The following is a 25,643-nucleotide window of genomic DNA, read 5'->3' on the forward strand; positions in this document are numbered from 1 at the left end:
AAACCCCGGAAGAGAGATGGAATAAGTAATTACTAACTTGAATAAAATATATTATCCAATTCGCGGGGGAAACCTTAACCTTGTCGTCTACAATATGAGGGAAAAAAGCCTCTTTTTGAATTTTTGTTCCGTCGGACACCATAGTAATTTCCCCTGCCTTTATTACTGTGCAATAATAATAAATGTAGCTCAACATGGGAATTGCAATGATTTTCGGAGACCAAACGATTATACCAATTTTTTAATGTGTGGTTTTCTTTTCAAAAACAATGGTAACTAGACTTTGAAATAATTTATCAGTTCTAGTGCATGCGTGCTGCTGTTTTGTGTTATTTATACTCGGGTAAAAAGAAGGGATACATGGAAGCCACTCGTTGCATCTGAAGCCAAAGACGAATCGTCTGCTGTGTTTGTAGAACTGAACACAGTGAAGCCGTACCGGAACAAGAAGGTATACTTTGCTACACCTCGATTGTTTTGATACGAACCTCTCGATTCTTCAGAGAACGAAGTGTTTTACAACTTCTGCTATGTCATCATTCCCCCTGACGCTTGTGCTGAGCTTATTTATACTTTACTAACGTTGGAAATTTAAACTCGCAGGATGACAACTTCCACACCTCGGCCACCAGTAAACTTCTTGCAAGTATGGAGACTAAAAATTTGGCTATCAGTTCTACTGCGCTTATAAAAGCAACCGCAGTATTGAGTTGGCAACAAGAGTGTCAGTCAGGACTGACGGTAAACATGTAACTCCTCGCTATGCCACATGGAGATTGTTGATAACATTTCTATGAGGCTTTATACTCGACCACATGGACATTTGGAGCCGCGTTCGGGTGAGCCATAGCCACTACTGAGTCCATAATCTGCCTGAACCTCACAATTAGAGTGAGGCCCTGCCACTACTGAGCCCATAATCTGCCTGAACCCCACAATTAGAGTNTGCGATAGTCGAAAATTTGGGACCTCTGTTTGTGATTGTTAATTTTTTCACGTAAACATCAGCCATATTTGACATCAGCCACAATTAAACATTATTATTAAACATCAGCCATAAACATCAGACTCGAATAATCTATTCAGGTTTTTAAATCTTGTCATGCAAGCGTTGCTAAAGTGTCTTTAAATTGGAGCCATTTTGGAAATACAAAGAAATCGTAGCAAGACCTGATGTTCTAAATTAAATCTTCGCTGGGTTTCTCATCATAAGATGACGAGAAGTTCAAGTCTCATCATAAGGTGATAACGAAAGAGAAATTACCAACGCACATGACCATTTAGAGAGTGTAAGTGTTGGCTGTGCCGGCGTTACTGTCACCTTACACCCGAGTACACACGTGGAGGTGTGTTCTGTGTGCCCGCACTATACAGTGAGGTGTGTGACGCTCACGCTGTGGAGTGTTTGCTTACAAGCTCGAGTGCACACACTCATAGTGATGAGTGTGTACTCACTATGCAACAGTGTGCCTACGCAAGTCTCATCATTTGGCTGAACAACTCTCATCATTTGGCTGCGTAACTCTCAGCATTTGGATGAACAATTCTCATCATTTAACGGCGCAACTGTCATCCTTATCATTTGGCTGAGCAACTCTCATCATTTGGCTGAACAACTCTCATCATTTGGCTGCGCAACTCTCAGCATTTGGCTGAACAACTCTAATCACTTGGCTGCGTAACTCTCATTATTTAGCTGTCGACTTTTGTCTTCGCTTGAGTGACTCCCATTATTTAATTAAGCTTCTCTATTCTGTGTTGCAGGTCTGTGATCGATCATGTATAAAGAATCGAATGTTAAGACGTGTGAACTTAGACCCTCGCCCTTCTCTTATGCATTGATTGGAAACATTTCGTATCGATTTTCTTGAGATTTAAACTTTAAATCTGACATCGAAGTGATTTGCTACTGAAATTTGATGTCGTGTGAGATAAGTGATGATATCAGGCCTTGAGTTCATAGGTTATGGTGCATGGTAGGGTGATGAGTTGGTGAGACCTGGGAATATTTTTTTTTATGTTCGTCTTGTTCTTCATATTCTTTGTAAGCAGTGAAGATCTTGATTAAAGAGTGAAGGAATTTGGTGCATTGTTTTTTATTAATATTTACAACCAAAATTATCAAGTGGATTAAACATATCAGAAGGCTTTTAGAAAATGACGCTCACCAACTCATTCACGAAGACGAGCAGCAGCAACAACGTCGTTGGCATCGTGAACAGCAGTTACTGTAACAACTTCCGCAGTCACTGTTACAGCGATAGAGACGTGTTCTGCTCAACAGATTCTGTGCTGCACAACTGCATCCATCATCCATTCAATTGCAGGCCTGAGCTTAAATGCTTGCAGTGCTCCCGAAAGAGTCAGAAAACTTCCAGTTCCAGCTGCGAGAGTTTGGCTTCAAGTCATTCATCGACAACGACTTCCTTACCACGTACCTCTTCGGAAGCTCCGGTGCTTCCATGTGCCAGACCTCGCGAGAACGTTCTGCTTGTCCCAGTTGAAATTCACTCCAAAGTCACGTCACGTTCTGAGGAACATGAAGTTAGATCTGTTGTCATGAATGTTAGTGACCGAGAAACTCCATCTTCTCAAGAGGTGTTTGGAGAATCGAATACATTTACGCACTCGATAGTTTTGCGCTCCAAGTTGAAAGACAACGAATACCTTCCTCCGAAACATTTACACAGATCGAAAAGTGAGAAAATTCGCAAGCCTCTTGATGAAATTTCTCCATCATCTACTAGCACCTATTCATTTTCTAGTCACCATATGCTTTCTGATAATATCACAAGCATTTACATCAGTGGGAGCCAAAAATGCCACAACAACGTAGTTCGGTGTAACACCGACGGATCTTTCCCGTCACTAAATGAACGAATTCATTCCGTCCTTCGCGGGTGTCAGTCAGCGGATTCATTTTGCCCCTCGTTGGACCAAAGGACGATTGAAGAAATCACGGAAGTTTCTCCTAGTGAACCAGACAAGCCACAAGGTTCGCTGAATACTTTAAGAATCGAAATTGATGACGTAAATTCAATAGTTGAGAGCAAGCAGCAAAATCAAGTCAAAAATGAAATAGTCGATCGTCCTAAGAGAGTTGACACAAGCAGTGCTCCACCAGAAAATTCTACCCGAGATGAACGACTGAGGAAAGCGAATTTCCTCGTGAGGAATCACAGCGAACTTAGTTTCGAGTTTTTAGATACATCGAAAAACCCAGATCGAAAACACTTGAGCATGTCTACCTCTTTGCCAACGCATGGATCTGCAGGGACAGACGCCTCCAAGAAATGGAGCGGTTTACGTGGCATTGTCATCACTGATGAGAACCTCGTCAATAGAATTCCTGTGTTCATATCTCCTTATACGTGTGATACGCCACAGCGGTTGGTGTCCAAAGTTCAGCTTAGATTTTCTGAAGTTGATGCAGGATTCCTCTCTGTGCCTGACACACAATTGCGACGCAGAAAGAAAAGAACTCGCAAGTCCAAGTCCGTTGAGAGGCTAGGGGCGCGCGAGCCCCAAAATATGGCTCTCGCAAAACGCCGGCTTTCGAGGAGCTGCTGCGAACTACTAGTACCTGATAAGGACTTTTCTGCTGAATATGAGCGAGCCAAGAATGATAATTCTCCAACCATCGCTCAAATCCACGATTTTCGTCAATCCGTCATAGAATCCAAGAAATTGGCGTGTAGTAATATCTGTTTACTGAACAAGAATGACTTAGATCATTTTGCAAACAGCAAGACGCAACAAGCCGTTACCCAGATTGACAAATCCAGTGAAAATTCAAACAAAAGCAAGTCTTTCAGTGCATTAGCAAATAGATTTATTTTAGATCGACTATCTTTTAGGAATAGCTTATTACGCTTCCATTCGTCCGGTGACCTGGTGCCTTCTAGTCAAAACAAACAGCGGAACTTGGCTGAAAGATCAAGAAAAAAATCCAACACTCTTCCTAACAACTTGTTCAAAAGTAGAGAATATGGCTGGGAAGATACGAAGACCAAACATCTGAAGATAAATTTACAGCTAAAGAAGAACAGAACTAAAGATATTTACAGTGAATACTTCAAAGAATCTAGTCATAGAGATGTAAATTTCCGAGCCAAAGGAACGGGTACAATCATCAATACATCTTTCTCCAAGTATGTCAGCAAATTCTTCTCTTTCCAAAAGGATGAAAATTCAACTAAGAATTCCTCTGCCGCGAACGATGCAATATTGTGGGAAATCAACTCCGCGACTCCGTTCGGGAAGCATACTTGGTCCTCTACAAACGACAAAACTAAATCTGATAACAATTCTACGAACGTCGATTTAAAAAATATCGTGATTCCTCAGGCAACATTCCAGTCAAGTTTGTTTATCAACGATTTGCTTAACGACCAGGACCAATCGATCAGTTATCGATCTAGTCTCGAAAATATTCGGTTGATAAAGCCAACCGATAAAGCTGCGAAATCCACCAGCGCGTCTGCAACATCCACTAACGCTGCTGCAACATCCATCAACAATGATACCACATCCACCCATACACCTCCTACGTTCACAAATGCGGCGGCAACATCCAGCAACCCAGCTACAAAATCCACCCTAACGCATACACCAGTAAATTCAATACAAAATCTGAACGGTAGTGAGCAGACTAACAATCCTACAACAAACTCGAGTGACAGCGTCTCGACGCCCCGTACCGTCACAAGGCGTGCCAAGCACGCCAGAATTCTGGAGTCGGTCCCTCGCTTCTGGCGAGCTGGCAGGCATAGAGTCCAGGCAGCCTCGGTCGTCACTGACAATGTAGTAAGTGTCTTCGTGTTCGTACGACTGACTGGGTGATGGTTCTGTCCTGCGGTGCTTAACTAACCTCTAATTCGCTCACATGATGTCCTCCATTAAAGTACACTAACTTAACATGGTGCCGCTATAGTCGTCTTCCTAGGTTGAAAGTTTTGTATTTCCTTTGAGGATATTACGAGATTGGTTCCATTAACAACCAGGATTGTTGGATATATTCAATTAGACTTGTAATATGGTAGATAGATTTTAAAAATGCTATTCTTACTTTTTTTTCTTAGTTCATTAACTTTCATTATTCTTTCGAATATGATGGAGTTCTTACAAAAATATTACTCTTACACCAAGTATACCATCTCTTTCATGGCTCTTATCTAAGTGTTACAATCATCGCAAGGACCTTGATATTACTGATAGGTGAAAACGCTAAACTTTGACCGACTACATATATACCTCCCCTTATCGCATTATGTTTGTAAAAGCACAACACTGAACACGCCCACGGTATTCGCTACAGCGATAACATTGTCCACCCAACACGTATTAAATATATCATATATGTTACTGTTAATAAAATCAACGGCATTGTCCACATTCTTAACACAACAGAGACAAAACTCTAACGAAACAAAATATTAACCATGACAATCGATGTCATAATGATCATCAAGTATAGCAAAATTTGTGATAATTAAACAGTGAAAGTGGTGATACGAATCACTTTTTCGGAATACAAGTTATCAACTGAGACGCTATTTTGAGTTATTGTAGTGACCTTGAACAAATTTGCCCATCCAAGTACTTAATTGTCAAATTGTTATCGAACGTAATTCTGTGATAACACAATCTATCGAGATACGACTCGGCTAAAGATTGGACGCGTTGATTTTGCTATTGATAAACCTCGCAGTCAGTTAACTCTGTTGGATGTACGCCAAAATTTCTTCTGTATCATGAAGACTGTTATTCCTTAATTCTATAGCTGGCAATATTGTTTTTATCTGGACCTGCAGGTCACACCTAGGAATCTAACACATTTCACGGAGGCAACGATTGTTGCCCGTTTAGACATCACAGATTATTTAGCAGAATCTATTTTCTTAGAATAGGTAGTGGGCAGAATCGGAAGTGAAAATTATTATACAAAATTTTCAATCGAAAATTGTTTGTTTTAATCAACGCCTTGGCTGGATAAATGACTATTCATTTCACTGTGTTATGATCATTTGGAAAATTCTATGACATACAACTTCTATAATCGATTTGAAAATAGATTTTGAGCCAATCATTGAATCAGAGTCACCGGAGTAAGTCCCCAACTCAAAACAACAGAGACAAGTCATCTCACACCAGCGTGGGTCGTATTTAATGCTCAGATTATAATCATTATAACTGAACCTGGATCCATAAAAATTATTTACTTCCGTACCGAACATTGTCTGGTCAGAAAATACCAATAAGAGACTGACATTTTGCACTTGGAAACAAATTTCCATTAAGTGGCAAATTATAGGCAAGAGAACCAAGTTGATAGATTAGACGGTAGGTTTAGTGCACAAACGCAGCATGTCAAGCACGATCACGAATGTTTTCTTCATTTGCTTCGATGGAAACTAGTGAGCAGTGATTGTCAAACTAATTTTAAATACAGGCTCTTTGCTACTACTACCGTGGAAATGAAGTACCGGTAAATATATAAACTTGAACAAGAACTTGGATCACGATTTGTTTTCGTCATCTATTAGCCCTGTAATAACTAAAATGTACTTTAAATACGGATTTTAGTCGCATCAAAACAAATCTTTGTGTCTACGTTGAACACAGCATTAATTTCAGGTCCCTTGATGTATTTTTGACAGTGAAGACGCGTCTTAAGAAAAAAACTAGTTAATGAGGAAGAAACAGGACCTGGCCCATGTTTGTCTTTAGTAAACTCTGATGTGTTTTGAAAATAGATGAGGAATATAGAAATATATACACAAGCCACACCACGATTTGGAATAAAAATTTTGAACATTTACGGATAAATTGGTTCTTTTATTTCGTTCGTTCTTGCAATATGTTTTAATTCAGACTGGACGCTCTAGCGCGTGGGCTAAAATAGAAATAAACTTGAACAAAAACTTGAATCGCGATTTGTTTTCGTCATCTATTAACCCTGTATTAACTAAAATGTACTTTTAATACGGATTTTAGTCGCATCAAACCAAATTTTTTGTCTACATTGAATACAGCCTTAATTAATATCAAATCCCTTGGTGTTATTTTTGATGGTGATGACGCGTCTTAAGAAGAAAACTATTCAATGAGGAAGAAACAGGACCTGGCTTATGTTCGTCTTCGGTAAACTCCAATGTGGTTTGAGAAATAGACGAGGAATATAGAAATATATACGCAAACCACACCCTGATTGTGATAAAAATTGAGAGCATTTACGGATAAAGCGGTTCTTATTTATAAGCGGTTATATTTTGTTCATTCGTGCAATGTGTTTTAATTCAGACTGGACGCTCTAGCGCGTGGGCTGCAACGTGTTCGATTCACCGAGGATCTACCTGACTAATGTGAGCGACGTGCGTCGTAAGAACATGTCCGTCCAACGTATTATGAATCCCCAAATTTGAGCTATCACTTGAGATATAGATCTAGACGATCTATGAACACACCTCAACCGAGTTTCTCTGAAGGTCAGCTACTGGAACAGTTCTACCAACTAAGTCGAAAATCTATAGGCCGAAGTCTGCAATAGCCGTTATTTGAGTGTTGTTAATTTTAGGCTCTGTTGGCTGTCGACGCTGCCTAATTTTCCGCAATGAAATCTACGGCAACCGAGTGCAAGCAGCCTCCTGAATTATGGAGCGCTGTTGTGAGCATGGATTGCAACGGAAGTCGGGTCCAACTTGGGTCGTTGAAAATACAATCGTACTCGGAATATTGCGCTATGCATACATAACACAGAACGTTTTATATGTGCATTTGTTAGGTTAATTGTTATTAGCAATTCTTAATGTTCTGAAATATTATCAAGATCTTTCATTCATGAGATAACGCTCATTCTGCATGCTATCCTCACTCGCGCTCACCTAGGAAACGTTCGCTGGAACCCCACGCGCTTTTTGCGATGTTGACGGATTAGCGCGAGAGATTGCAACCAGCATTAGATTTGCTTATTAGGATTTATGAAGCCGTCGATCCACCCTCCTGCTGCGCTGTATAAGCTCTCATGAGCGAGCATCGATCTATCATGACGACGTCGAAGACTCGTAAGTTTCTTTGTACAGCGGCTCTACTGGAAGAGCTGTTGTCAATATCCTTCCATTTATTCCTTCTCGTCAAGCTTTTAGGTCGGCCTACTGACAAGTCGGCTTGCACAACGCTTTGTTCGAATAAATGATTCTTTCTCGGCCCACAGACATGTCGATTTATACAACGCAATGCTCTGATAAACGTATCTTTCGCGGCCTGATTCACTGGGCTGAAATAAATCCATGTTTATTGAACATGGACCGCAGTTGAACTTCGCCTTAGCTTGAAGCCTCTATAGACATACACCCGCGCGCCACCTTGCAATTTTAACCCTCTATCGGCAGTATCGGGAGCATAACTTTCAAGTGAAATTGTACGTAAACTATTGAGTGTAGCAACCTGAGGACGTTTGTACGCAACAGAGAACATTTAAAAGTAACTTTCAACTTTAATTATACGTAAACTATTGAGTGTAGCAACCTGAGGACGTTTGTACGAAAGAGAGAAAATTTTAAAGTTGTACGAGACGCAACCATCAGTGCAAGTCATTTTGCGCTCACTAGAATGGATCCTTTTTTGGAAGTAGGCTTGTGACAATATTGCTCCGTTTACTCATGTCAGGCAGTAGAGGCGGTTAACTAGGATTGCAACTCAGCTCAGATCAACTGTCTTGATTATTGCATACAATTCAACTTCTCATTGATGACAAGAGGAGGACGAAATTCTCGCTCCATCGATTCAAATGTTTTTCTTTTCTTTCAGCAAATAGTCTAATGCAAATGATCGCTGAAGCTTATGTGTGATGTGCATTCAATTATAACAATAATGTAAGAATGCCATAATAACTTTGCACATGTCATGTTTACTTATAGGGGCCATTCCTAATACCTAATCAGGCAATTTCTCAAACTAATGTTAAATCCGTACGGATAATTTCTATAATGGTAAATTGTTTTAGTCATTGCATTTCTTCTCCTGTGGTACTCAGAGTTTTGGATGTCATTAGGGAGAAAGATGTTTTCTTATTTCGCATCGATAGCTAGTATCGAATTATGAATGTGCGAATATCTCACTTATAACGCAAAGAACGATTGGAGCAAATTTTGACACAGAATCGCTGACAGGACCAAAACTTCAGCAATACAACTGCAATGTTCGAGGCGTCAGCAGCCGCTGCCACAATGCCCTCGAACATTGCGCAGTTCATGCCATTGCAGGTTATTCTGTCAGGAGGCACAGGGGTTGGTTGACTAAGTGCGTGAGTTATAAGTAAGATATTTCTTTCTATAGAACTTATCTTGATAGGGGGTGGTAGTAAAAGAGAGGTATATTAGAGGTATTAGGCTAAGTCGTCGACCGTTAGGTCGGAATTGCTCTAATGCGAGTTACATGGCAGCGTACTGGTCAGTTACTGGGGCCTTACTAAGGTTCCCAGCCCTTTTATAGAATCACGTCTTCCTCCCACTGCTGAGGTCTTGATCACGTGATGTGTCACGTGATGTTGTTTATGCTGACTCAGGTCTAATACTTTTCCGTCGATCTCTACCACGTCTAGTGTCTATTATGCCTCATTTACAGATAACCTAATCTTAAAATATAATTATTAACTGAATGAGGCGCCTCACTGACAACGGACATTTTCACTGCAGAGCTTTTACAGTTCATGCCACTGCAGTTGAAACCATTATTGCTCAAGTTGCGTTACGGAGAAGCACGCTCATATGAAGTGCTGCTCTCGCTCGAGCAGCGGCCCCTTCTCCTCATCAGTTTCAGGTCAGCGCGATCTCTGCCTAAAAAAAATATAAGTAAAAAATCCTCTGGTCTCACATGGCGCAAAAAAATGGAGGCGGTACAAACACCTGTCGTGTTGCGGCTACGCCAGGCGTATCAGATTTGTTTGATCTCAAGCAAATTAAAGGGCAATGTCGTTCTCAGGTGATACGAGAGCGCGATGTGTTGTCTGCTGCATCTTGTTCGCAGTAATGCGTTAAAAGAAATTTGTTAACATTGAATCTCAAAATTAAAATCTTGACCTATTTATAGATCGAATCAGCCATTTAATATATTGGAGTTCAATGTTCGCGTATGTGTTTGCGTTATCACTTTTAAGAAAGAAATCGAGCTACTAGATACCTGCGCTAGTATCCCGATATCGGCATTTATTTATCATGTACTAAGTTCGAGTTAATTTCTCAGCCCTGCGGGAAATGAACTCAAATTGCTCGCGGCTCCCATGGTAGCGGGCCAAGTTTTGGCCACTCATTTAGTTGTAAGTCGCCGTACTTAATCAAGCAAGAATAGATGTAAAAAGTGTATAATTCTTTCTGTGGTGACATGGTGACTAATGGGTAGCAGGGATCCAACCTAAACCATCATCATTAGATGGCTCCTATAGTTTAAAGTACCTATCCTCTATTTCCGTACATGTACACTGTTCTGTTAAAATTCAGATATGTTTTACTGAAGACCAGAGAATTAGTTTCATTGATAATTTTATTACTATATTTTTTCGTTATATCTTACAATATTATGTTACAATGTATAATTATTTCGATACAAATCTCATTATTTAAGTAGTATCCCACTTACATAATTTTGTACTTATGTCGATTCACATGCCCTTAATGCGTCTTGTAATTTGATAATGAATTTTGATTCATTTCAAGCGTTGCTAAAATATGAAAAAAAGTCTTTATTTACCTGATTTTCGATTTACCAATGCCAACGAAAATTATTTCATGAATTGAAAAAAGCTAATGAGGACTAATAAAACTAATTGTTTAGTCTCCAATCAAACCTGTTTGAAAAAAATCTGGCATCCTATAGTAATGATCTGTTAAAAAGTATGGAAGTCTGTGCATTTCTCTTGAATAATTTCATAATGTCATTCCTAGGTGAATTATTTGTTCCGCTGTAGCAGCTATTTAATGTCTGTCATTTGTGTATCGCTGCTGCAGCAGCTGTATTAATGCTTGACGTTTGTGTTACAGCTGCAGCAGCTGTATTAATGCCCGACGTTTGTGTGTTACAGCTGTATTATTGCCCGACGTTTGTGTGTTACAGCTGCAGCAGCTGTATTAATGCTTGACGTTTGTGTGTTACAGCTGCAGCAGCTGTATTAATGCCCGACGTTTGTGTGTTACAGCTGCAGCAGCTGTATTAATGCCCGACGTTTGTGTGTTACAGCTGCAGCAGCTGTATTAATGCCCGACGTTTGTGTGTTACAGCTGCAGCAGCTGTATTAATGCCCGACGTTTGTGTGTTACAGCTGCAGCAGCTGTATTAATGCCCGACGTTTGTGTGTTACAGCTGCAGCAGCTGTATTAATGCCCGACGTTTGTGTGTTTCAGCTGCAGCAGCTGTATTAATGCCCGACGTTTGTGTGTTACAGCTGCAGCAGCTGGTGGTCGCTGGAGAGCTCACGTGCAGCAAGGAAGACGCTGCGTCGCTGGCTTGCATTCAACTGCGCATCGAAGAAACTTGTAACCCCAACAACCCCTCACTAAATATCTATGCCCCTCCCCAACAACCCCAGGCCACGTCCAGCACACCCTCGACAACCCCATCCACATCTCAGGCAGCCCCAGGCACCCTTGGGGTCCCTGGGGCTACCATTCTGAAAAAAACGGTATCATCAGTTGCTTCAACCTCATCGCAAGCGACATGTGGGGTGAAGGTCACTCCATCCACTCCCCACATCACCACCACAGCCCCACCGATGCTGGTGACGCCCCGAGGCAGCACCTCGACCCTCACGGGGACCGTCACTCCCCATTTCGGCGCCCTGTCCCCACAGCATCACCCCAACACTCCCGCGTGTCCGCCTTCCCCATGTTTGTCATCCCACCACAGCATCCCCACCCTCCCCCCGCACCTGCAGCAGTCCAGCAGTAACCTGCTGCAGCAGGCGGGCAGCAGCAGCAACCTGCTGCAGCCTGCAGGTGCTGCATTCAGCTTCGGTGCTCAGCTCACAGGCAGCTTGAGCAGCACGCTCACCAACACCATCTCGCGCCGCTCCTTCTCAGCGGCCTCCCCCAGCTCCCACTGGCTCCACGTGCCTCCCTCCCCCCAGCCCCGGGTACGTACGCATCCCCCACGTGCCCCCTCCCCCCAGCCCCGGGTACGTACTCATTCCCCACGTCCCCCCAGCTCTGTATGATATGTGGGGAGTGATATAAAAAAAGCATATATCTGTGCATGATTGCAATTAATAACCATATTACTAGAAACTCTTGCATCAGTTAAAACGAGAGCTCTAACACTCTCGTATGGTAATTACCATATGAGAGTGTATTGTCGCTCTCATATGGTAATTACCATATGAGAGTGTCGGGAGACATGATACGGTGTAACTAATAATGTAACTAATATTACTCGGACCTGTCTCCTATATTTGTCTGGAACTGTGCTTTTATTGCCATCAGCCGTCAGAGCTGACGCAATTTCTGAATCATAACTAATATAATATCTCTAACCATTAATAATCATTAATATGACCATTCTAATAACCATTAATGACTAAAAATAATAATAAGTATAATAACTATTTCACCGAGCATGTTTTAAATACAACAAACCATCCCTCCGAGCATTTAAATGCAATAAACCACTTCATCTTGCACAAGCAAGTCACCATTAGTGAATAGACTCGTACGTCGGTTCATTTTAGGAACTTTTTCCGTGACAGTGACATCCCTCCCTGATCTACTTTCATTTGCTTGTGTATTTCAGATTTAGTAAATTTATATAAATAGTGACGGAAATGATATTTTTTGAACAATTTACTTTGATTTTTTTCCTGAAAAATTAGCCGTATAGAATCCTTTTCAAGCCCTCGAGTCTAGGGATTAAACTCGAATGCATTCGCTGTAAATTATTCTGGCACTGTGGAATATAATGAGCCTTATTTGCCATCGATTGTTTCTTGCTGGTGATTACGATTTGATCTTTAAAAGGCGTTCGAAATATCCACCTTTCTAACCACCGATAACTAAATCTTCAAATTAAATATAAGTTATCAATACAAAACAAAATGCAGCACATTGTTTTACTGTAAGTCGTGTGGTCGCAGCTCGCCATATGAGCCTCGAGCTATCGGCGCAGTCAATGTGTCAAGTCTTATACATAATATTTCTAAGCTACAGCTCTTCTATTTAGCGCAGTATTTGAAAAAAAACTGCCATTGGCTTCAATTCTCTAGTGAAGTGTCATTAGTTTGTTAGTCTTATTTCTATATCAGCTTGTGTTTCAAATGTGAGAGGGTGATTATGTATGCGCGGTGCTTTATTTGTCTGTAAACATACGTGTTGTTCAGACAATTGTTATTCTGCGTCTGAATAAATTCGCGGGCTGAGAATTTATTCTGCATTTTCTTAGCCCACGGTAGTTTACGTAACTTTCTTGGAGGTGTGCAGGGTAGCATCCAGCTGTTGTTTACGTTACCCTCTTGGTGGTGTGCAGGGTAGCATCCCGCTGTTGTTCACGTTACCCTCTTGGTGGTGTGCAGGGTAGCATCCCGCTGTTGTTCACGTAGCCCTCTTGGTGGTGTGCAGGGTAGCATCCAACTAAGCATCCCGCCGTCGCCCGACTCCACCCCTCCCCCCAGCCCCGGGCACGTACTCATTCCCCACGTGCCTCCATCCCTCAGCTCTGTGTTGTGTGTGTGGAGTGATATACGAGAAGCATATACCTGTGCGTGTTTGCGACTCACAACCATATTACTAGAAACTCTTGCATAAGTTAAAACAAGAGCTTTACGACACTGTGTTATGTCTTCCGTCACTCTCATTATGTTGATGTAACTATTATTACTCGCACCTTTCTCCTATCTTTGTCTGGAACTGTGCTTTTATCGCCATCAGAGCGGACGCAGCTTCTGAATAAAAACCATTATAACAACTATAACCATCAATAACCAGTAATATGAACATTATGATAACCATTAATAACTCTATATAATAATAATTATTTCACCGAGCATCTTTTAAATACAACAAAGCACCCCTCCGAGCACCACTTTAATGAAATAAACCACTTCATCTAGCACAATTAAGGCACAATCAATGAATAGACTCGTACGTCGGTTAATTTTCAGAATGTTTTCCGTGAAAGTGACATCTCCTGATCTGCTCTCATTTGCTTACCTACTTCAGATTTAGTAAATTTATATAAATAGTGAAGGAAGTGATATTTTTCGAACAATTCGCTTTGAGATTTTTCCTAAAAATATAGTCATATAGAATCCTGTTCAAGTCCTAGAGTCTACGGATTAAACTCGTATGCATTCGCTGTAAATTATTCTGGCACTGTGGAATATAATGAGCCTTATTTGCGATCGGTTGTTTTTTATTGGTGATTATGAATTGATCTTTAAAGGGCGTTCCTTCTAACCGCCAATAACCAAATCTTCAAATGAAACGCTTCAAATGAAATCTTCAAATGAAATATTTCTAAGCTACACTTCTTCAATTTAGCGCAGTATCTGAAAAAAACTGCCATTGGCTTCAATTCTCTAGTGAAGTGTCGTACCGGTATATTACTCTTTTTTCTATTTAAGCTTGTGTTTCAAACGCGAGATGGTGATTATGTATGCCTGGTGCTTTATTTGTCTGGAAACATGAGTGTTTTTCAGACAATTGTTATTCTGCTTCTGAATAAATTCGCGGTCTGAAAATTTATTCTGCCTTTTCTCAGCCCACGGTAGTTTACATAACTCTCTTGGAGGTGTGCACGGGAGCATCCCGCTGAGCATCCCGCTGTTATTCACGTTACCCTCTTGGTGGTGTGCAGGGTAGTATCCAACTGAGCATCCCGCCATCGCCCGACTCCCGCCGCCACACCATCGTCGGCACCACCGACGACGACGAGGCGTCCATCGCCGCCGTCACCTTCGGGTGGTCGCCGTCCAAGAGGATCTCGACTGCCTTCCCCTCGAGTGAGAGCTTCGTGGGGGGCGCCGGCGACCTCTTCAGGGGCTGCTACGGGGCCTTAGACCCCCACAAGAAGATGGGGTCTCAGCAGGGGTTACTGCTGCAGCGCTGCCTCCCTCCTGAGTACTGGCGGGGCAAGAACATGGCGCGCCTCATCAAGGTGGGTACTGACGGGGCAAGAACATGGCGCGTCTCATCAAGGTGGGTACTGGCGGGGCAAGAACATGGCGCGCCTCATCAAGGTGGGTACTGGCGGGGCAAGAACATGGCGCGCCTCATCAAGGTGGGTACTGGCGGGGCAAGAACATGGCGCGCCTCATCAAGGTGGGTACTGGCGGGGCAAGAACATGGCGCGCCTCATCAAGGTGGGTACTGGCGGGGCAAGAACATGGCGCGCCTCATCAAGGTGGGTACTGGCGGGGCAAGAACATGGCGCGCCTCATCAAGGTGGGTACTGGCGGGGCAAGAACATGGCGCGCCTCATCAAGGTGGGTACTGGCGGGGCAAGAACATGGCGCGCCTCATCAAGGTGGGTACTGGCGGGGCAAGAACATGGCGCGCCTCATCAAGGTGGGTACTGGCGGGGCAAGAACATGGCGCGCCTCATCAAGGTGGGTACTGGCGGGGCAAGAACATGGCGCGCCTCATCAAGGTGGGTACTGGCGGGGCAAGAACATGGCGCGCCTCATCAAGGTGGGTACTGGCGGGGCAAGAACATGGCGCGCCTCATCAAGGTGGGTACTGGCGGGGCAAGAACATGGCGCGCCTCATCAAGGTGGGTACTGGCGGGGCAAGAACATGGCGCGCCTCATCAAGGTGGGTACTGGCGGGGCAAGAACATGGCGCGCCTCATCAAGGTGGGTACTGGCGGGGCAAGAACATGGCGCGCCTCATCAAGGTGGGTACTGGCGGGGCAAGAACATGGCGCGCCTCATCAAGGTGGGTACTGGCGGGGCAAGAACATGGCGCGCCTCATCAAGGTGGGTACTGGCGGGGCAAGAACATGGCGCGCCTCATCAAGGTGGGTACTGGCGGGGCAAGAACATGGCGCGCCTCATCAAGGTGGGTACTGGCGGGGCAAGAACATGGCGCGCCTCATCAAGGTGGGTACTGGCGGGGCAAGAACATGGCGCGCCTCATCAAGGTGGGTACTGGCGGGGCAAGAACATGGCGCGCCTCATCAAGGTGGGTACTGGCGGGGCAAGAACATGGCGCGCCTCATCAAGGTGGGTACTGGCGGGGCAAGAACATGGCGCGCCTCATCAAGGTGGGTACTGGCGGGGCAAGAACATGGCGCGCCTCATCAAGGTGGGTACTGGCGGGGCAAGAACATGGCGCGCCTCATCAAGGTGGGTACTGGCGGGGCAAGAACATGGCGCGCCTCATCAAGGTGGGTACTGGCGGGGCAAGAACATGGCGCGCCTCATCAAGGTGGGTACTGGCGGGGCAAGAACATGGCGCGCCTCATCAAGGTGGGTACTGGCGGGGCAAGAACATGGCGCGCCTCATCAAGGTGGGTACTGGCGGGGCAAGAACATGGCGCGCCTCATCAAGGTGGGTACTGGCGGGGCAAGAACATGGCGCGCCTCATCAAGGTGGGTACTGGCGGGGCAAGAACATGGCGCGCCTCATCAAGGTGGGTACTGGCGGGGCAAGAACATGGCGCNTTGATGGTTGCACGCTGAGGATGGTTGATGGTTGCGCGCTGAGGATGGTTGATGGTTGTTGGTTGATGGTTGATGTGCGCAGCTCTGAGGTCACGTCGATTCCGAGGGAAGGGCCGCGGGTTTCCAGAAGTGCGCCCGTCAGTAGCTGCTGGGCTGCGACGAGGGCAGGTTGTGTGTCTGTGACGCTGCTCTGCCGACGCTGTCTGGAAATTGTTCCGCAGTGCGATCTCAATTCAGTGTGTATAGATAATTCATTTTTCTGCAAGCCATGTTGAGATGTTCAGAGTTGGATTCTATATAAACTATTTATAAGTCCTGAATAACAAAGATACGCAAACGACTCTTGTGTTAATCAAGCGCTCTGTGCATTTTGTTGTCACTATTTCTGCGATGTCCTTATTTATGCCCTGCATTGATGGCAGCCGTGTAAGGTTTCCTTTTGTACACATTTCGACCGCTTTATGAACGATCACCATTTAGAGTTGACTGTGCATTAGTTAACATTGCAGTCGTTTTATAAATATATTAATCATCCTTTATTAACAAACTAGAGTGTTTCAGGTCTGCCGCAATTTTTAAAGCTACAGACTATCTATAGCCAGGATCAAATGTCATATTTTCAACTAAGATTCTCTTTGCTCAAAAGTCCGTCCAATTTTCAAGTTGACTCTCCAGAACATCAATTAATAACTACCAGAAGACGCTTCTAGAATTAGGTAAGCATAATATCCACATGGTATTACCAATTGTACAGAGACATTCAGCCAGACATATTATATGATCATTGCTTGTTTGTATCGCATGCTCAGGCCAGAACAACGACTATAAATGCCGGACCGATCGCCACCCGCCCTCTTGAAATAAATTATGTTTATGGTCAACTGAATTGAGCGTCGGGAAATTTGCTCGTAATTTAGATCGTTCTCTGTTGCGTCGATCACTATTGACAAATATGTTTGCATGCTCGTGATACTCGTAAACGACTTGCAATTGTATTGGAGTGATGTTGGTATGAGGTCGTGGCCTGGCGATTGGGGTGCCATAAACGGAGTGCGCGACCCGCGGTTGAAACCATCATCATCTCACGCGATGCAGGCGCCGAATCTTGAAGTGTGACCTGCGCATGATGAAGGAGCACACATAGGACTTGCGGATGATGAAGAGGCGGAAGGCGATTGAAATACGAAGCTTTATACGATTGAAATGCGAAGCTTTGTACGATTGAAAGACGAAGCTTTATACGATTGAAATACGAAGCTTTGTACGATTGAAAGACGAAGCTTTGTACGATTGAAATACGAAGATTTGTACGATTGAAATACGAAGATTTGTACGATTGAAATGCGAAGCTTTGAACGATTGAAATACGGAGCTTTCTACGATTGAAATACGAAGTTTATACGATTGGAATACGAAGTTTATACGATTGGAATACGAAGCTTCGTTTGACGGCATATTTGAAGCTACAAAATACCGACGTTAACTTGAAAGTAATGCATCGTTTGTGCTTCCAGATGCCTACATTTATTCTGGCTGCGTAACGAATTCTTTTATCACGTTTTGTCCACAAATATCAAGTCAAGTACTCCGGAGTCCCTAAACTTTGAACCACATTATTCTTCTCTCAAATGGGAATTTCCCCAATGGATCGTCTGATAGACAGTCACGGCGGCATATGTCTGTCTGGACTGATGGATCGTCTGATAGACAGTCACGGCGGCATATGTCTGTCTAGACTGATGGATCGTCTGATAGACAGTCACGGCGGCATATGTCTGTCTAGACTGATGGATCGTCTGACAGACAGTAACGGCGGCTTATCCCAGACTGGACGGATCAGACACTCGGATCCCTCTTATCATTTGATCCAAATACAGGGAGATTCATGGAAATGTCATATTTTGTATTTCGCGCCAAGCAACCAGATGTTGTAGGAAAAGGGCGGGTAGGATTTCATACGAAAGGCAAGATCGTGAAGTTTTTTATCCCCCCTAGTCAGCAGCCACTACGCATTGGACAAGTGAGCAGCATGCGTTTGCTTTCGAGGCATACTTTTCTAATGGCCGTTTTGCAGCGTTGTCTCCGTCTGACGCAATATTTCGCAGAGCGCCTCATCTCTTTGAGAGGTGACCTTTGGCCGGCCCGATCCCCGATTTGGCTTTGTGTGATTTTTTATTTGGTTATCTTAAATCAATTGTTTACCATGACTGTTGCAAGGACCCTACCTCATTTGAAGAACAACATACGCCAAGCCATCGCCAACATACCCGTCAAAATGCTTCAGCGAATTGAACGCAATTTGAAGATGAATGAATGCATTGACAATGGGGACCGTCATTTATCCGATTTCATCTTTAAAATTAAGTGGTAAAAAAATTGTTAATATCTTTTGAAATAAATTCATACTATAATATCTTTACTACTTCTTTTTTGTTGAGCCTTCAAATCAGGAAGTTTCCGTGAATCGCCGGCCCTGTATCTGCCTTTTGAGCTGTCAGAGCGACAACATTTAACGGCTGTCGCAATATTTCTGCAGTGTGTGCGCAAGTCCTGACTAAATGCACCGCCCCTGCCACCAAATAAGAGTCTCTCTCCAGCTACGAAGAACTGCCGATTCCGCGTCTGGAAAATTCGCGTCTAACGACCGCATTGAGCTTCTCTGAATGAAGTTTCAATTACAGTGTCTTTCTGACCGACTTAAAGCTGCATTTGCCTTCAAATTTGAATAAAGTGGAAGAAGTCGCTCTTGTTGTGGTTGTATGATTGACACGTGGTCGGTACAAATTTACGATTCTGCTCCAAACCAGTTTGGAGAAATTTCCTCCATTTCCGGTAAAAACTTTGACTTCTGACGTTCAAATTTGTTTCATTCATCACTGATAATAGAGAATTTAAAAATAATTTCGCACAATTGTGATTTTTGCGTTAAAAAAAATTAATGACTGACGACAAGATCAGCCCATCTATTCTGTTTTTAACTGAAGATTAGACTCACCAATGCTTCAATGAATATAATAAACAATAAAATCTATACAAGACTTTAAACTTGATACACTATACACAATTGTATTCTAGCGTAGTTTCTTTGGTCTTTTTGTGCGTTCTTCCGTTTTATCTGAAAAAAATATCAATTTCTGCGCATTATTTCCTCGTAAACGCTCCCGTTCGTGTCCAAGTAACTGAAATCATTTGAGAAATTCCCCTAGACTTCTGGCCGGTAACTCTCTTCGTCATCTCCCATGTTATTGTTATAAGCTTTTAATCATCATATGATAACTTTATGGATAATTTTCATTGCTGTGTGATGAAACAACTTAACAATTTTTACATCATGAGTCGATTTATAGTTAGGAATTTCTTGCATGTCCTTCTGAAGATGATTAATTATAATGACTTTTTGCTTCTTCTTAATATCCTTCATTCCGTTTTAATTCGGTTCCTCTGTGTGGTATGGATTTCTTTCCCTGGTTACTTGTTTTTTGCCTTTGTTTTCGACAAAATTGTTTCTTCGATTTTTTTTTACCTTCAGAACTAATGTCGTTCGTGCTTCTGGCTACGAATGGCTCAGTAATTGATGAAGAACAATGGGATTTATTATCTCTAAGATTTATATCTACTGAATTTGTGACGTCTCTTCTTATTATGCATGCAATGTTATTAATAATGTCACCATATTTGATCTTTTGGATTTCATCTGATTTGTACTTGCAGTGTGGATGAAGCATAACATGAAGATAGCCGTGATAAAATAAAGAAACGTATAAATTAAATCAGCGTTCTGGCGATTTAATTTGTTTAGTTTTAATTAATTTAATTAATTTGATTTAATAAATTTCTGCAGTAAAGCTGAACCTCAGTTGGCACGGATATGACCCGTACAAATTCGTGACTGCTCAACAACTCCTGTTTCTAATCAAATTCTGGCTCGTTCAGTCCTTGGTGACATTCGCAGGCATTACTCTTCGGGACTTGATTATTTTCTTTTAATTAAATTGTCATTGCTAAATATAAACAGTTTATGTTAAGCAGAAGTTGGGAGTATAAGTTACGAAACACAAAAACTTATGTTAGAAACAATGATTCGATAGCCTTGACTGTTTAAATTAGGAGCCGAGTAATCTTGTATAGAGGACGGTCTGGATCGCATGCCACACGTAAGTAAGAGCAGGGTGGTCCAGAATAAGAGTTGACCTGGAGCTGGTGTGGGATGTGGGATACACCCCTACTACGATGACCCCATGTACACCGCCGTGTACTATCATGTGTCAGCCAATGTATGTCAAAACTACACGTTATTGTTGATATTAATAATGATATCAGTGCCCCTAGGCGATGCGATATGGAGGCTTTTCTGTATAGAGGTCACGAGTTCTGATGTTGGAAACCCGATTGTATCATTAGTTTTGTCAATGTAGGTAGATTTGAATGTAGCCACAACTTTGGCACTAACATTTATAGTAAGGTAATTTCAGTAGTAAAATATTCCAAATCTTGTAACTCGATCGTGGAACGGGAAACTCATTGTAAATGTTGAGTTATCATAATAATTTTGTAAATAATTTTTCACGTGTCATTCATTCGTATGTGTTACATTGTCAACATTGTCGGAGTACATACGCCGGACCAGAAAGTATAAACAGTATGCACCTGGAAATATTATACCAGGCTGAGTGCCCCACACAATAGTTATTGAACGAACTCCTAAAATTTGTTTAGTCATTCTTTTGTTGATGGGGCTATTTGGTTTGGTTGCACAGGACCAGAAGCGCAAGCTTTTCCACACGTCCGTTTACGACTCCGAGGTCGCGCTAAAGAAGCTCTACATCCAGACGATCAAGCGGCTACCCGCCTACGCCTGCCCCCTGCACCACGTCAAGGAACTGCTCGCTACCAAGACGAAGAAGAAGGTAAATGTAACTCTTGGGAACTGGGGTAACTCTTGGAAACGGGGTAACTCATAGCAACTGGGATAACTCTTAGGAGCTGGGGTAACTCATAGCAACCGGGATGATTCTTGGAAACGGGAAACTCGTGGCCACTGTGGTAACTCTTAGCAACTGGGGTAACTCTTAGGAACTGGGGTAACTCATAGCAACTGGGGTAACTCGTAGCAACTGGGGTAACTCTTGGAACTGGGGCAACTCATAGCAACTGCGTAGCAACTGGGGTAACTCTTTGGAACTGGGGTAACTCTTGGAAACGGGAAACTGGTAGCAACTGGGGTAGCTCTTAGAAACTAGGGTAACTCTCGAAAGTCGGTTAACTCGTAGCAGCTGGGGTAAATCTTGGGAACTGATGTACCTAATTCTTAGAAATTGAGGTAACTCTTAAGAAACTGGGGTAATGGCAGTAACTAACGGATATTCCCGACGCTTGCCTTGCTCCAGGCGTCACGACTGCTGGGCATCGGGCTCTCGAGCGTCGTGCTGCTCGACACCAAGACCAAGATTTTGGCCAAGAGTCAATCCACGCACGACTTGCTTCAGGTACGTGTAGATGCAGCGCTGGTATAGCTGACTTAGCGCTGGTATAGCTGGCGACAGCCTGGCATAGCGCGGGTATACCTGGCGTAGCGCTGGAATAGCTGCCGAAGCGCTGGTTTAGCTGGCGTAATGCTGGATTAGTCATTTTCAAACCAGGAAATGGCCTTCAACACTTAAAACGCGCTCTTCTTCCAGAAGTCACGGACACAGTATATAGACTACGTACTTTAGATTGCGTCTTGCTGCGTTGCGCATGTTATAACTCCCGCCGCGCACTCTACGCCTCAGTCCGCTGTGCCGACACTCAGCGGTGCGTGCGGCACGCGTCGGCGAGCGACCGGCAGCTGATGGTTCGTATTTATGTGTAGGTTTGGGAGGATGGAGCAACACGGCGGCGACTGCAAGTGGTGTCGCCTCCTGTACTGACCGGCGTAGTAACTTGCGTACAGGCGACTTGTGGAACAATTGCGTACAGCACGTGGCCGTGTGCGTACAGGCGACTGGTAGAACAATTGCGTACAGTGCGTAGAAAGCTTTAGCGAGATTTATTTGAGGGCATCATCAGGTTGAGTGTTAGCACCATTGTACCTATGCATAATGATTATATTATTATTATTCAAATGCGAAACTATTCATGGTGTTTATAGCTCTGCTTGAAATGATGTTTTACCGAATTCATGAAGAAATAATTTCATTTGAATGCTACTTTAACAGAATAGCTAATTAGCATGAATAGCTAATTTTTAACTTTAACAGAATAGCTGAATTTGACGATAATTTCACTGTGGACGGAAAGCTTAATGAATCGTTCTCGAGGCCCATGGCTTACGGCTTGTTTTTTAATTAAGGCTTATCTCTTCTGATGGCTAGCTTTTCTGAGCTTATTACCCTGTAAGAATCGTATTCTGAAATTAATTATATCGTCTGTTTTAACGCCTGAACTCAAGTCTTCGTCAGGAGTGCGAATAATTATATCGTTCTGGCTTAATAAATATATTCACTTATTGTGCCTAGTGAACGGTACGGTGGGAGTCACTATTTAACTCCATGCATTACTTACTGTGCCTAGTGAACAGAAGGGGTACATATGGAGTCACTATGTAACTCCATGCATTACTTACGTTCCTAGTGAACAGAAGGAGGTACATATGGAGTCACTATGTAACTCCATGCATTACTTACTGGTGCCTAGTGAACGGTAGTGGTACACATGGAGTCACTATGTAACTCCATGCATTACTTACGTTCCTAGTGAACGGTAGTGGTACACATGGAGTCACTATATGTAACTCCATGTGTAGCGTTTTCACCAACGCCTCGCCCTGCACTAACGGCTCGTTCGTTCATTTAACCTCGTGTGCTAATAGATTAATATTAACATAATAGTATTGTATAATAATGAAGTCTGTGAACTCATCGTTAGTGGAGGGCGTCATGGATACTTGCGCATTGCTTCAATATTTAATCCATTCATTGTATGGAATCAAACAATACAGCCGAAGACGCTGTATTATTTTTATTTTTATTATGGATATAATTTTTTGCAAATTAATAAATATTTGTAAAATTGATGGAACTTTCGGGAAGTGGGAGCGATATGTTGTTGGAATTTAGTGCATGTTTTTGGCGTTTATTGGATAAGTTAATTCATTGTGTCTATAGTTTCTAGTGCAGCACCTGGGGCCGTGTGCTTGATGGCAATTAACGGGCTAATTACTTTCTGTAGCGGAGAATCAATTGATGTTGTTTCAGTTGCTGATAGTTTACTTCGTAATATTGATGCACATTTGAAATAATTGATAGTATGACAGTAATGATATGTGACTGATATATGACAGTAATGATATTGAAATATGACAGTAATAATAATGAAATATGACAGTAATAATAATGAAATATGACAGTGATGATATTGAAATATGACGGTAATGATAATGAAATATGACAGTAATGATATTGAAATATGACAGTAATGATATTGAAATATGGCAGTAATGATATTGAAATATGACAGTAATGATATTGAAATATGACAGTAATGATATTGAAATATGACAATAATGATAATATATTATCGACCAATATGACTGCCCGAAATTATGACAGTAAACCGGGCCAATGTATAAGATTATCATGCGTGGACGACAGATGGTGGCCTCCATACCCTCCTCCTGCAGTGCCCAGGCTGCCCTCGATACCCTCGCGCTATTCTTACCCTCATATTGATCAGCGTCTGAGAATACGACAGCTCAGAGGTGCGGCCTAACCTTTACGGTGGCATCGACGACTGACGTGTGATGTTTTACGACTTTACGACGTACAATATTGTTGTGGGGATTACGACTCGTGCTGTGTTATTACGACTCGTGTTACGGTGATTACGAACCGTGTTGTGATGACGACTCGTTTTGTGATGATTACGACACGTGTTTGACTGTGCTGCCGTTATTACGCCTCGTGCTGTGCTGATTACGTTTAGTAAGCCACCTCTTGATGAGGCCACAATACCTGCGCCCCGTAAGAAGAGCGTTCACTAACTTGTCACGGGTTACAGCGGCACGAGCACTAACGTGTCTCGGGTTACAGTAGCGCGCGGGCACTAACGTGTCACGGGTTACAGTAGCGTGCGGGCACTAACGTGTCACGGGTTATAGTGGCACGGGGGCTCTAACGTGTCACGGGTTGGCGTGCGGGCTCTAACGTGTCACGGGTTACAGTAGCGTGCGGGCACTAACTTGTCGCGGGTTACAGTGGCGCGGGCACTAACGTGTCACGGGTTGGCGCATGGGCACTAACGTGTCACGGGTTACAGTAGCGTATGTGCACTAACGTGTCACCACGGGTTTGCGCGTCCGTCTAACGTGTTACGGGTTATAGTAGCGTGCGGGCACTAACGTGTCACGGGTTGCAGTAGCATGCGGGCACTAGCGTGTCACGGGTTACAGTAGCGTGCGGGGACTAACGTGTCACGGGTTACAGTGGCGTACGGGGGGCGGAAGGTCCCACGACCGGCTAGTGCTGGAGTTCAGAGGCACGAAGTGGACGTTCAGCGTCGGGTCACCGGCGAGCCTCACGGAGCTGGGGCGGGCCCTCTGGGGCACCCTGCAGACCGACGACGTCCTGGGCCTCAGCGGCCACAGCAACGGCCTCATCATCACAGCGCCTGGGCCAGCGGTCGCGGCTCGGGCCTCTTCAGGTATTGCGAGTAATGGAGGATGGCGGGTGAAGTACCAGGGCTGTCGGAGTACCAGGGCTTGTGTCTCTTGGTGTCAACTGTCGCTCGTGTGTGTTAACTGTGATCTTGTGCTGCTTGAATAAATATTACAGGGAGCTGTGACTTGTGATGCCAGGACCGCGTGTCGGAGTACCAGGGCCGCGTGTCGGAGTACCAGGACCGCGTGTCGGAGTACCAGGACCGCGTGTCGGAGTACCAGGACCGCGTGTCGGAGTACCAGGGCCGCGTGTCGGAGTACCAGGGCCGCGTGTCGGAGTACCAGGGCCGCGTGTCGGAGTACCAG

General features: G+C 43.5%; 2 protein-coding genes across 2 annotated transcripts in view; both read left to right on the forward strand.

The window, feature by feature from the left end:
* The first annotated feature begins 2,157 nt into the window (after positions 1 to 2,157).
* LOC125177707 lies at positions 2,158 to 15,098 on the forward strand. The gene is made up of 5 exons (XM_047879951.1): positions 2,158 to 4,806; positions 11,438 to 12,124; positions 13,599 to 13,661; positions 14,836 to 14,980; positions 15,082 to 15,098. Exons 1-5 carry the CDS (start codon positions 2,158 to 2,160, stop codon positions 15,096 to 15,098), a joined length of 3,561 nt encoding a protein of 1,186 aa, XP_047735907.1.
* A 1,479-nt stretch (positions 15,099 to 16,577) lies between these two features.
* The window catches only part of LOC108667096, a 32,642-nt gene continuing 23,576 nt past the window's right edge, over positions 16,578 to 25,643 (forward strand). Inside the window, 5 exon segments of the mRNA XM_047879956.1 lie at positions 16,578 to 16,611; positions 21,400 to 21,549; positions 22,030 to 22,128; positions 25,105 to 25,347; positions 25,476 to 25,636. Coding sequence (XP_047735912.1) covers positions 16,594 to 16,611; positions 21,400 to 21,549; positions 22,030 to 22,128; positions 25,105 to 25,347; positions 25,476 to 25,636 — 671 coding nt within the window. The 5' untranslated portion in view covers positions 16,578 to 16,593.

Source organism: Hyalella azteca, unplaced genomic scaffold, assembly GCF_000764305.2.
Source record: "Hyalella azteca isolate HAZT.00-mixed unplaced genomic scaffold, Hazt_2.0.2 contig441, whole genome shotgun sequence".
Taxonomy (NCBI): Eukaryota; Metazoa; Arthropoda; class Malacostraca; order Amphipoda; family Hyalellidae; genus Hyalella; species Hyalella azteca.

Coding starts and splice junctions, on each gene's coding strand:
- LOC125177707 (XM_047879951.1), top strand. CDS start 2,158: ATGACGCTCACCAACTCATTCACGAAGACGAGCAGCAGCAACAACGTC. Junction 4,807..11,437: donor CGGTCGTCACTGACAATGTA/GTAAGTGTCTTC, acceptor TGTGTGTTACAG/CTGCAGCAGCTGGTGGTCGC. Junction 13,662..14,835: donor CTCCCCCCAGCCCCGGGCAC/GTACTCATTCCC, acceptor GGTGGTGTGCAG/GGTAGTATCCAACTGAGCAT.